General features: G+C 32.7%; 1 protein-coding gene across 1 annotated transcript in view; it reads left to right on the top strand.

Annotated features, from left to right (window-relative positions):
- hay (ATP-dependent DNA helicase hay) overlaps positions 1 to 14,030 on the top strand; it is a 74,988-nt gene that overhangs the window by 39,602 nt on the left and 21,356 nt on the right. The window contains exons 11-13 of the mRNA XM_085806706.1: positions 3,257 to 3,360; positions 12,147 to 12,219; positions 12,337 to 12,456. Of these exons, the coding sequence (XP_085662832.1) occupies positions 3,257 to 3,360; positions 12,147 to 12,219; positions 12,337 to 12,456 (297 nt within the window). The remainder of the gene's footprint in view (positions 1 to 3,256; positions 3,361 to 12,146; positions 12,220 to 12,336; positions 12,457 to 14,030) is intronic.

The raw sequence follows: 14,030 nt of genomic DNA, 5'->3' as shown, positions 1-14,030 counted from the left end.
CCATTTAGTCCAGCTGATGTATTAAGATTTAGCTTTTTGATTACAAATTCAACATCATTGTTGATTGAGGGACTGTTTTTCATCCCTTCAGTCTTATCTTTGCAGATGAAATTAAGTAGTATCTTATCTCTTCTATGTTTTCTCTATCACCAAGCAGATGTTTTAAATGTTCTGACCATCTAGATAGAACGGCTTGCATATTGTGGCAATTTCTCCATCTTCTTTCCTACAGGCTAGAGTTCTCGGATTAAATTCAGCTCTTACATTATTCACTAGCTGATAAAATATTCTAACCTCCTTTTGTGTGTTTAGATTTCCGAATTCACTGTATAATTCATCAAAATATGCTTTCTTTTTTACTCTTTGTATCCTTTTTTTTTTTTTTTTCCTTCTTAATTCTTTATATTTTTCCTCAGCATCTGTAATGAAATGCTTCTGGTTCATTAACTTATAAGCCTCATTCTTCCTTTTATCATCCCTGAGCACTCCTCATTAAACCACTGGTTGTGTTTCTTCTTAGGATATTAAGGTATTGTTTTCTCAGCAGTCATAGTTATGATTTGTTTAAGAGTATGCCAAGCATTCTCTGGTGGTAAGCTTTTTCCTTGTCAGTTGATATTTTGTCACATAGTTCTTTTTTTGTATTTCCTACATATCTCAGCTTTCTTTAGTAGTTCAATATCAAGCCTTGTTTTTTTGTTCTCTCTCTTTGTTGAAGGACCTATTGTTCTTGAAAAATAGTTTTACAATAACCAGATAGTGATCAGAGTCCACATTTGCTCCTAGGAATGTCCATGCATCCAAGAGACTACTTTTATATATCTATGAGAATTTAGTCAATTTGGTTTTGAGTTCTACCAGCTGATCTGCGATGGCTTTGTGTATATCTTTGTGTTTAAATACTGTGCTTTCAATCATCATATTAGATGCAATGGCAAAGTCCACAATTCTAAAACCATTATTGCTTGTCTCTTTGTGTAGACTTTCATCTACATCTTCTGATCCAGTAAATACCCTTATGTTTTCATCTTTTTTTTTATCTTTGCATTAAAATCTCCCATAATGAGGTTTACATCATTTGAATAACATCTAATATAATTCCTATCAAGAATATAGAATTTGTTCTCCTCCTACTCATATTTTCCTTCCATGGAGCATGAGTACATATAATTGAAAATATTCTATATTTTACTCTTAATGCATATCTTGGAAATTCTTTCATTCACTGGTTTAAATTCAATAACTCTTAACAATAATATTTGCTTACTAACAATAAAAGCAGTACCAGATTGGTGTGTCTTTATATGGTGTTGTAATAGACACTACAGTTTTGTTCATCAATCACTCATTGGCCAGTCCATTTCATTTCCTGGATGCCCAGGACATCTAGCTTGTCCTGAATGAAAATGTCTGTAAGCATTTTCAATGCTCCACTTCCATATAAAGTTCATATATTCCAAATTTCAGGTCCGATTTCATGCCGTATCATTGGGAATGTGTAAGTCTAGAATTTTTTTTTTTTTTTTTTTTTTTTTTTTTTTTTTTTTTTTTTTTTTTAGGTTTATTAATTTGGAGAGTTTTTGGGTGATTAGCCCTGTGCCCAACCCTAACCTTGAGGACCAGTCTCCTGATATAATCCCCAGGGGCAAGGTGCCCGGCTGTACCCCAAGACACTATGTATCCATTTCAGTCGTCTCTTATGATATGCATGAGCTACATTGGGCTATTATTTCACACTCGGTCATCACACAGGTGGGAGCTTACATTATATACCTCTTTCATAACTGTTATTTGTTTACTTTGTGGAAAAAGAGTTTGGAGTGCAGGTATTTTTCATCTACATCTTGTTGATTCCCATGAAGGGTCATTTCCCATTGCTGATGCCGTGGAGGACATAGTGAGTTTTGAACTGCCCCTGAAAGTGTGAACTAAGATTCTTTGCATGTGAAGTAAATGAGGGAGTCGTTGTAAGGCAATTTCCTCTAGTGCATTTCCTAGGTTGATCCTGTGAAATATACCTGTCTCAAAGATTAAGCTGTGCATGTCTAAGTAACATGCCATGTTAAGGCAAAACTGTGAATGGCTCATTAAATCAGCTATGTTGAACTTAAACAGGTGGAAATGAAGAGTAATATCTACTGAAATTGAATAACAGCTGAGAATGTACATTTGATGGAGAGCATGTTAATTAAATATGCATTATTTTAATACTATTTGCAACTTATAGATGCTATTTTATCTGCTTTTTTTGTATTAATTGGTTATTCATTTATCAGACCTAAAATTTAATACTACAAATGCAATTAAAATCATTTTAAAACATATGAATTCCTCCTCTCCTCATTTTAATACAGCAAAAGAAGAATTTTAAAATAGCTGCGTATTCAGAATACTGAAACTATTTTCTTTGTAGTGCTTTAAAAATAAATAGCTAACAAGATGATTATTGCAGAAATAATTAATGTAATATTAATAACATAATTGAAGGATTTGTGTCTAATTTTACGTACTTGATTTCTAAGTAAAATACCTTCACCATTTATACATAAATGTAAAACATATCCATACAGTTCTGTGCCAATTGACATTTTTGAATTTTATTAATATCTCATTAAGTTACATTCCTAAATAACTAGCTCTTTCCTTTGCTTTGTAATGGCTTTGAAAAGCCTCTTGAAAACATGCAAAATCAAAGTTATTTTAGCTGTCTTACAGAGAATTAAAATGTAAGTTTTCTTCATATATGAAACAGAATATGAATTGTTTTTTTAGTGTTCATTTGTGAAATTGTTAAAGAAACCTCACTTGTAAATAGGATATATAAAACAATTTGAATTTTATTGGTGAGATAATTTGTACATTTGATCATAACAGTGGTGCTAATATTAAAAAAAAAAAAAAAAAAAAACCCACTCCGTCCTAGTAAGAAAATATGATAATCAAGATTGTTGCACAAAATATGTATCCTATCCTTTAATTAATATTTCATGTGTATCAGGTAAGCAGAGTAAACATAAGTAAAAAAATTTTTTGTCTCCCCCAGACAAAATAATTTTCTTACCAATGCAATAGTATGATTTGCAGTTTGTTGTATGTTCTATCTCCTTCAACACAAGAGAAAATAGTTCCATTTATTTAAAGGCACTATTATCTGTAATTAGTATAATTCACTATGTATATATATTTTTAATAAATTGAAACATTATAAAATTGATAAATGTTTCTATTTTATGATTAATATAATTTATGTTTTAAGGTGCTGGAAAATCATTAGTGGGTGTAACAGCATGTTGTACTGTCAGGAAACGATGCCTTGTTCTTTGTAATTCTGGCGTTTCTGTAGAACAGTGGAAAACTCAGGTAATTTGCACTTTTTTATGTATTCTCTAAATGTGTTTAAAGGCTTTTGATAACAATCTGTAATAAAGAAATAGTAATTATGTAGTTGTAGGAAGTCCACCAGCGGCCAAGCGATAAAAGTCGCTGAATGCTGGTAGTTCGAATCCGGCTAACTGTTGGCTGCATGGGCGTTTTCCTGGTTCTCCCCATGTGTAACATTATATGAGCCAGTTTCCCTTAAAAAGTCCTTCACGAAAGCATTCTTTCCCTTAGACAGATAGCTCTTGAGCCTTTGCCATAATCACTTAAACCAAACCAAACCAAACCATGTAGTTGTATGATCTGTTTACTTTCCAAATATGCAATCAAAGAAAGTGATGTGTTAAAAATCACTTCAATATATTTCAGACCTACTGTTTTTATGCAAATTACTATGTGTACAGACAACAATATACCAAAATTTGTAAACGTCCTATGACTGATAACATTTTAAATTTTAAGTTTCTAATTTAGTGACTATCACAAATTAATTTATGAAGAAAAATGTGAGTAATTATGTTCATTAACTAGGTATGTTTCATGATTAATGCAATAAATCATCTTATCTTATGATTTTCTTATAATTTCATGTAGTTGTTATGTACTAAAAAGATTATATAAATTAATTTATTATTTAACTTAAATACATTGGTGCTGGCCAAAAATGATAAAAGGAAATAAACTTAAAGAAGTGGAAACTCTTATACTGTGAGGAACTGGGTAATTAATCCAAAACTAATCTAAAACTATAGTAAATTACTAATTACACAACTTATATCAGTTAAAGTTATTCAATTCAAATTCAAGGTTATTAAATCTGAAACCTGAAAATCAAAGGGGCAGCATTCGACCTTGGTGCCTTGGGAAACAAATGTATTTCTCAATGCCAAACAAAATTCTAAAACTCATTTCTTTTCCACTATCTAAAAAACTGGCTATGTATGTCTCTGAAATCAAGAGAAATAACACAAGATACTAGAGCAAAAATGTCATGCATAAAGATCAATCAGTCCAATTCTAGAAAGTATGACAATATAATTTAATTACTTCCAATTATTCTGTGGCAGCATCTATTAATCAGATTTTCACATGCATTATGTTTTTCAAATAAGACAAATTTCTGTAGAACTCTCATTTTCCAGATCCTTCAGGTGTATCAAGTGGAGTGGTGGAGTGACTGTAGTAGACCGTCAAATAAGGGCAAAAATAATACTTTTAAGAATACCTAATTAAACACATTTATTGTCTGTATTTCTAGAATATCATAATCAATCAGAAGCTGGGGTGACCGGATCTAAGTCCCTACAACATTTCCTTTTAAATGCTAAATTACACACATTTCAGTTTGCTAAATAAATGCAATCATATTCTTAGTTTATCTTAATTCATTAAAAAAACATTTCTATAATCTTTAAGCAGGAATTCATAAGGGACACCAATACTTGCTTTACTATTATTAATTCAATTTACCTTTAAACATCCAATTCGGATTGCAAACATATATAAATTAATTTAAATTACTATCAATGGTATTAATTTAGCATTACCATTAAGTTTTCCCCATAACAGAGAATCTAAATTAGAGTGCTTAACATTACATATTCTGTATTAAACAAAAGAATTCAAGCAACTTCCTTAACCCTGAAACTTTAAAAGTGAAAAATAAAGCAACCAAAAAAAATTTGACTCATAGAATAAAAGTACATGTATTTGACATCCTTCTTCATTACACCATTGACCAGCCTTGAAACCTTGAAACACCATTGACCAGCCTTCCTAATATGTCATTCCTTCCATGCAATTAATTTTCCTCAGTTTGGTTTTTGATGTGTATCTTCTCCAAGGAAAACTGCTGAGCCACACACAAGATACCAGTGGAAGTTGAGATCAAAACCATGCAGGTGACTTGATCCTAGGATTTCCTTTGAGTGTAACAGTTTTGTTACACAACAGCTCCATGTCCAAAAGTTTAACTAGTTAGGTTAAAGTTTTTATTTAATTGAAATTGTTTGTTGATTAGTTCAATTTAAATTTATTTTATTTTGAATTTGTGTTTGCCAGTTAGTGAAATCTTTCATTGCATTATTCTGTTTTCCCTAGCAGAGAAGTTTTCTGAACCTCTGGAGAAGAAGTGGAGGTATGAAAAAAGCATTGTTAGTTACAATGGACAGTGTCACTTCTTTGTTTTGATCTTTTGTTATTTGACATGGAAAAGTTTTTTTGTTTAACCAGAGAAAGAAAGTATTATGGAGTGTGTGAAAAAAAAATTATTGGCATCTTTGCTTTATGAAAAGTTTGCAAGTAAATGCATTTTTTATGATGAAGACTGTCAAGGGTTTTTAAGCTAACAATTAAAAGACAGAAAGTTAATTTTTCTGCTTCGAAATTTAAGAAAACCAAATTTTTATCACCTGTTCAGGTGACTTGTTGCTGTGGGTGATCAGGATGACAAGCTTTTAACAACAGTGTCCTTCCAGCTGATTTTGGGGGGAATCGAAAACAAAAAGAAAAGGAGAAAATTCATATGTTTGGTCTGGGATATTTTTAATTTTCATGTTTTAACCTGTAAAATTGTGGGGGAACAATGAGACAGAACTTTCCTTAGAAGTTGCTCGACTTTGATAATGAGATTAGTCTGAAATTTCAAGAAGTAAAAGAACAATAAGGAAATGGGGCCATTTTGCCTTGCTGTGAGCTTGCCTGCACAAGTAGGCTGGGGTGCGCATTTTCCCCATATGAGGTGTTGGCTAGAACTGAAATTTTGGTGAAAGTTCTGAGTGCAGGAAAGGTGGAATGGGGCTTCCTGTGCCAGGTTGCTTGGGCAGTTGCCCTATGACTCTTATTTTCCCATTGGCAGGTGTGCAAAAAATATCAGCCGGCTCAATCAACATTACTGTTGCTGTGATCAGTCACTGCCTTGATTTTTCCAAGTAATTTCTGGGTGCTAGATCTTTTTTTTTTTTTTTTTTTTTTTTTTTTTTTTATTATTATTTTTTATTATTGTTGTTGCTTAATGATTAAAACCCCCAATTCTGACTAATGTGCAATTATTTCCTTTGAGAGGTGCAGTGTTGCCTTCATTTCTTTGACGACTGAAAGGAACCTCAGTATCCAGCCACTAGTGTAGCTTAGCATTTTTCCTTGGTGAAGATACAGACTGAGAAACCAGGCTGTAAAAAATTAATTGCATGGTGAAGGAAAAGTATATTAGGAAGGCTAGTCGATGGTGTTTATATTATATGTGATGAAGAAGTGTAGATATTTAGACTTTTAGAAAGTCAAATTTTTTTGGTTGCCTTATTTTCCCCTTTTAAAGTGGTAGGATTAAGGATGTTGTTTGAATTTTTCTGTTTAATTAAAATTATGGAATGTTAAGAACTCTAACCCAAATTCAGGAAAAATTTAACGGCAATGCTAAAATAATACCATTTTTAGTAATTCAAATCACTCATCTATGCATATCTGCAATTGGAATTGGATGTTTAAGAGTAAATTGATTTAATAATAGCAGGTCAAATATCGGTGTCACTTATGAATCCCTGCTTGGATAGAAAAAGGGATAGGGGAAAGGGAAGCAGGGATAGAAAAAGCATTGTTAGTTACAATGGTCAGTGTTGCTTCTTCATTTTTGGTTTGTGTTGTTTTGAGATGATAACGTTTCTGTTTGCATAAAAGAATTGCACTTTTAAGAAACAAAGAGTTATTAGGGGTTTCATTACTTGTTGTGTGAAAAACATAATTGGCGACCTTGCTTTTTGAAAAGTTACAGTTTGCTAATAAATGGGGATTTCAAATGGAATAGTACCAAGAGTTTTTGTTAATGATATAAGGACTGATTTCAAATAAATGGTTTCACAAATTAAAACTAATGTTAACTAAAATAAAACACAGTTTATATAATAATATTTCTTATGTACTGACTCGGAGGATGATTCACTCTCTAAATACAAAAATGAGAAATGTTCTTTGATGTTTCAGTTATATCATTATATGTGTAGCTGAATGGAATATGTAAAGCATTTCGTTTCAATTCTATTTAATGTTTCAAACATTAGAGATTACACATATGTATTAAGAATTAATGCAGTTGAAAAATAATTTTTAACAATTTTTTCAGTGCATTTTCCACACATAACTTTGGAACAAGATGCAATATTCTTGAGATTTGCTTCCATTGCATCTCTGTACTTGACACTTTTTTCTCTCTCTATCCATTTTCTATTCTTTTTTCTCTCTCTCTCTCTTCTGAAGACTCCGGAAGGATTTTTGGGAGTTTTGAAGCCATATGTACCACTCTCTTAACTCCTCTCCTAATTTCAGTAGAAAATCTCTTCTGTTAATGATGTTTCCTGTTACACTTTTATAAATTATCCAGGCATTCAAAGCTGCGTGATCCAAAATATTGAAAAAGATATGCACAGGCCATCGTCTAGAAGCCAGTTTAACTGAATATTTTCGGCACATCTGATCACGAATATCCACACCATACTTTGTTGCGTTGTAAAATGCTATTGAATCGTGCAACTTCTTGAGACTGTCTTCAGTTTTTACAGTAGAATGTAATGAACTCAGTAGAAAAACGCTTTTCTTTCTTTTGCCTTGATAGATGGTAAGTGTGATATTATCGTGTTCCACTATCGTTGATGAATAAAGATTACTATGCATATTTTTCAAAGATGTAGGAATTTCTCCTCTGTTCTTTTTCATTGTGCCGACCATAGTTGTATTTTTTTATTTTAGCATTGCTGCTAATTTAATGCTAGTAAAATAGTTGTCTGTGGTAATATTCCTTCCTTTGTTTAGATGTGGCTCCATTAATTTTATGGCAACATTTTCAGACAAACGTAATTGAGGATTTGCTGTTTCATCTTTTCCTAGATAAGGAAATCCATTCAAGAGGTATTTAGTATCAACATCAATAGATAACCAAAATTTTATTCCAAATTTGTCATGTTTATTAGGCATATATTATGTAAATCTACACCTAGCTTTAGATGGGAGTAATTGTTCATAAACTGTAATATTTTGTCCTGGCAGGTAGCACGTTTTGCAGTTTTTAATAAATTTGTTCCACATGTCTGATGCAAGAGCAAATTTATAAGTCTGTAATCAAGTAGATCTTGTCTTTTCATCGAACCTTAAAAATCGTTTTATTTCTTTGAATCTATCTCTTAATATGGTTTCTTTGCAAAATGGTATTCCCCATGCTTCAGACCACAAGGAATATAAATCTAAGCCCTTTGCTCCTATTACTCCTTGAACATACAATATAGCGACAAAAGCATCTAACTCATCCAGAGATAACTTCTAGTCTTTATTTCCAAGTTACCTATGAGCTTCAGATTCTGTACATTTCTTTATATGCAGCAAAATATCTTCATTAATAAAAAGCTTGAAAGCACTAGGCACTTTGTCCTCAGAAACACGACTCTTTGCAAAAGATGTTGTTCCTGCTGTTTCCATATAGTGTTATCAGGTGCTGTAAAAACAGTTTTGCAAATACCCTGATCCGTTTTTGCCCGTTTATTTCTGCTGAGTTCTTCGTCGTTTACTTTACTGTTGTCGGATTCACTAATAGTTTGTGTCTGGACTTCATCTTTAGTTTCTACAGAAAAATTATCAATTTTACCTCCGTCAGACTCACTTTCAGATAGCTCCTGCAACAATTTTTTAATTTCTTCATCCTTAAGACCTCTTTTCCGCTTATTAGACATATTTTGTAAAAGTTGAAAAGGTAGAGCAATATCAGACTATCCGAAAACGATAAGGTATATATTTTAGCATATAATTGTCATAGCATAAAGGAAAGGTGATAATAAACTTGACAGCAGAATTCATATGTACTGAAATATTGACTTGAAAATAAAATAGAGATAACTAAGATGAACTGAATAATCGATATGTATGGATATTTTTTCATGGTACTTTCGGAGCTTATTACAGTGGAGTCCGACAAACTCAATGTAATGTGGACCGAGAGACTCGAGTTTTGTGGAATAAGAGGTGGATTTTACAAAACTCTTAATTTTTAACAGTAAATTACACTAGACATGTGGTAGCACAATATTGGACAGCATACAATTAAAGTTGATTTTTCTATGTCAAGTTTTAGCACAATAGGAGTCATAAAAAGAACAAATATCCTAAAATAATTGAGTAAAAATTTACATGCAAAAATGAAGAAAAATTATTACTAGCTCTTAGAAGAAAAATATCATGTGATAGTAGATTGTCTCTCACATTCATTCTGTTGTCTTGCAGCTTCATCTCGTAGGCGATGAAGGACAAAATGTCCGTACTGGATGCACCTCCCTCCCTCATGTAATGGAGCATTCCTTCAGCAGCCTTCAGTCCTTCACTATAGGTCATCATTTTAGCTTTTCCTTGTCTTCAATCTCATCATTTTTTTATTCATCTTCATTTTTATCCCCATTGTCTTTCAGCATTGCAACTATTTCTGCATGTCCTAAAATTTCACAATTTTCATCTAGTCCCATCTGTTCTTCAGCATCACCATCCATAACTTCTTCACAGCGTAGAATTTTCTAAAGTCAACTATTTCTCAATTTCCTGTCTCTTCTCTGCTTTCTTGAAATTAGTTTCCTTAATCGTCCAAGAATGAGCTATCCATCCAACGACATCCAACAAATCTATTTTCTTCAGTTTCTCGATCATATCACACTTTACCTCCATGGCTAGGACAAGAGGTAAAAGAAGTTTACGTTTGTAATTTTTTTTTTTTTTTTTTTTTTCAATGCCTTCAAAATGCCCTGGTCCATCGGCTGACTCACTGAAGCTACATTAGAAGGAAGAAACATGGCTCTTATATCTTCGTCTCATAACTCCTCTGCATCGGAATGGGATGAGGCATTGTCTAGACTGAAAATTGCCTTCCTTGGCAGATTTTTTTTTTATTTTAAAAACTTTTCCACCAATGGAACAAACTGCTGATGAAACCAGTCATTGAATATCGCTTCAATCCATTCGTTTGACTGATTCTGGAACTAAACAGGAAGATCATAGTTGGTTTCGGTCCCATTAGTGTACTTTTTTATGTTTTTAAACACCTGGGGATTTTTTTTATTTACCTGTAAGCGCTAGTTTGAGCTTTAGCTGCCTGTTGCATTGATGCTTGCCAAGATTGTTATTCTCTCCTTGTGTCTTTTATAGCCAGGTGCTGAAGTTTCTTCCCTGGATGCCAGTGTTTTCAAAAGTAGCATTCGAAAATTCAGACCAGTTTTATCACAGTTATAAATTTGATCTCCAGGCATACCCCCCTTTTTAACTAGTTTGTGGAAATTATCCATGAATATTGCAGCATTTTCCAAGTTAGCAGATAGCTTTTCCCCACAAATGTTTAACTGCCTGATGTTGTAACGATTTTCCCATTTATCGAGCCAGCCAGCACTAACTGTAAATCCAGGCTCTCCTTGAAATTCATCATAAAATTTTAGGGCTTTCTTTTGTAAAATTGGTCCTGAAATGGTTGTCCCCTGTTCCCTTTCCTGCCTGAATACAAAAATCTTGGTGGTAAATACAAAAAAAGTGCCTCGCTCACTTTTTTTGCATTCACCACCTTTCATACTTTTTCTTTCCTTTAAACTGTCTGTACATGCTCTTTTCACATGCCAAGTCTCAATTCTGGGCCTCTTCGTTTTCCACCCTATCAAAGTGATCCATACAACATCTGAATCCATGGTAATTTTGTTTACACTATTTCCTTTGTCCAGTCCCTTTAAGGCATCTAGTTTCATTTCCATTGTCATGTTAGTTTGTTTTCTTGTTTTCTTTCCAAACAACATTTTCACTTCGCAGATTATCGAAAGTTCCCCAAACTATGTTAACACTTATATGCCTGGATGGGAACTGAAAAACGATACCCACAATGAATTGGCAGGAGTTTAGTTTGCAATAAGATGCAGTCACAAAACTTCAGACAAGTCTTCTAACATTTCGCAACAATAGAAAGGAATGTGAGGCCGCAGCGAGCTGCTACCTTACTTTCTGTATATCGTTGAAAGAAGCAAACAGCGGCGTTGCCAAGTATTACAACATATCTTGAAATTTGTTAGGCCGTTCCAAGAATTAATGGCATAATGCGAAAACAGCAGAAATTACAGAAAGAAAAACTCTCAAATGTTCGAACAGAACAGGAAAGAGATACGCATAAACAATAATTCTATGCACTGTATGTAATATTTGCTCTTTGGTCTAGAGGTATATTAAAATTTCCTAAAACGTTTTTGAACTATACGAAATGTCGAGATATTGGGAGTCAAGTTTGCGGGAAACCTGCTGTATTTAGTTTATGGTAATTTAAAGTAATGATATTTTTAAAGAGAGCTATCATATTTATAGAACCTTGGTAGTTAAATAATTTTTTTATTTTTATTGAAATATGTGGTTTAATTTTTATACCAAAGCAACAGAGAAGATCTTTTTCTTTTGACTTGCAGGTTATTGATTCAATGAATTTTGAATTTAAACTTAAATTTTAAATTACTTTTAAAGTATATGCATTCATTGATTTAATCTGAATTTATATCAATCATCCAGTTCCTCACAGTGTAAGAATTTCACTATCTTTTAGGAAATTTTAGGTAAGTTCCTAAGTACCCCTCCACACACACACACACACACACTTTTGTCTAGCACTAGTGATGAGAGAGAATTAAGCCAGTTTAGCTTAATGTATAAATTTATTTATTTTCATTTTCTTTCTATATAACATAATTCTTATACTCTTTACCATTACAAATTTTTTGCAGTTCAAAATGTGGTCAACTGCAGATGATAGTATGATCTGTCGCTTTACTTCTGATGCTAAAGATAAGCCTATGGGTAACTATTTGATTTTAAGTATATACATTTTTTTAACTTCAGTATCTTAATATATCAATTTTCTATTTTTGTCCTAAATTTTTATTTTATATATGTACTGTAAATCTTTCTGTGCAGGCTGTGGAATATGCATTACTACATATTCCATGATAACGCATACGCAGAAACGATCCTGGGAAGCAGAACAAGTTATGAATTGGTTAAAAGAGCAGGAGTGGGGTCTTATGTTATTAGATGGTAAGACAGACTTTTTACATTTTAAAAATACTTAAAATTACAAGATTTATTGTATTTTAAAATATGCATTAAAAATTATTAATACATCTGATTATAATGTAATAATGGATACATAAGTGCCCTTCGAAAGTTAATCATGAAATAAAAGTTCTCAAATTCTGAGTCCATTCGCAAGCTTTATTGTGCAAATCTTATAGTTGTCTTTAAATGTGATGTATAAATATGCTCATGATTGCACTGTGTCATGAACTTAAATTATTTCATGCTTCCTTGTGGTGCTTAATTTTTTTCTTTTATCCCCGAAAATCAAGTGTTGTGTTGTTTTAAGGAACCCAAATTCATGAATGTCCGTGGGAACACAAAATTGATCACGAAGAACCATATGTAGACAAAATGCAGCCAGCTATCTCAGTGATGTTCAGCTGTTTCAGAACAGAGCCACTCATGATCAAAAGGATACTCCCCAAGAAGAATCAGAGATCTTATAATTGTGGGACAGTCAAAAGTATGGTCAGGTCTTAATACTGTTTTGTCACAGTTATTGCAGAGACATCAGGATCTTTTGCCAGCTCTTTCTTTCTATCTTCACACTCCAAAAATCCTGGCTTTTGAGTTGAGTTATAGTTTTTGTGATATCTCAATTAACTTTAATTTCACAAATCTGGTTGGTTGTCTTTTTTGATAAAATTTCCTTTAAATTGATATTTTGCTTTGACATTTGCATCATCAAGAATAATTTGATTATTATTACCGTCATTTATATGTCTTGCTTCTGTGGCAAACCTGGTTGCTATTTTATTTCCAGGAATGCAATATAAGCAGGTCTCACTGTAAAATGCAGATCTTGTCTGGATTGTCAGTTTCCTTCAACTAATGCTGACTCTCTTGGGCAAGTGTTGATTGACCTTTATTTATTGCCTCTAAGGCAGCTCTGGAATCATAGAAGACAACCAAACCATTTGCTTTTTCCACATTCTCAAGTACATAATATTCATGTAAGTCATTCATCAAGTACATAATTCTTTGTTTATTGCTGTCAGCTGGCTGGTGAAATTTGAAATGAAGGTGCCTGTCCCAATTTTGTGGTTCATGGATATACCATTTGATAGCACTAAATATGTGCCAGCACCACCGTTCTGGATACTTTCATCTGCTGAGTCATCAGTATATGCATGGAAAAGGTTACTTTCCAATATAGTTTTGATAGTCTGCATTCTCTTTGCAAAGATAATAGTTGTTAATTATATTTTTGAACTTAATTGTGTTAGCACAAACTGTAGTGTTCTTGGGGATAGTTATGAAGAGTAAAGGTTCTTCGAGTATTACATTGATGCAATGAACAAAACCAATAATTTGTCTTATTTCAAAATCGAACTGGAAAGTAGATGGATTTTTTAAGTGTGGGTTTTTTTCAGGACCAGTTCTTCAAATTTCCAAGTTTTTCTTTGATATATGATCAGAATCACAGCTTCTAGCTTTGTTATTGAGGCTGATGGTTTGGTATTTTCTTCTATTATCAAGAGTTTTGAGGCCATATTCTCATTTTTTGTCGAGGAAACCGTGCCAGTAATGAT

This window comes from Stegodyphus dumicola, chromosome 12, assembly GCF_044657685.1.
Source record: "Stegodyphus dumicola isolate Sdum_Otavi_A_Nest chromosome 12, ASM4465768v1".
NCBI classification, from domain to species: Eukaryota; Metazoa; Arthropoda; class Arachnida; order Araneae; family Eresidae; genus Stegodyphus; species Stegodyphus dumicola.
This window is presented reverse-complemented; position numbering and strand designations above follow the sequence as displayed.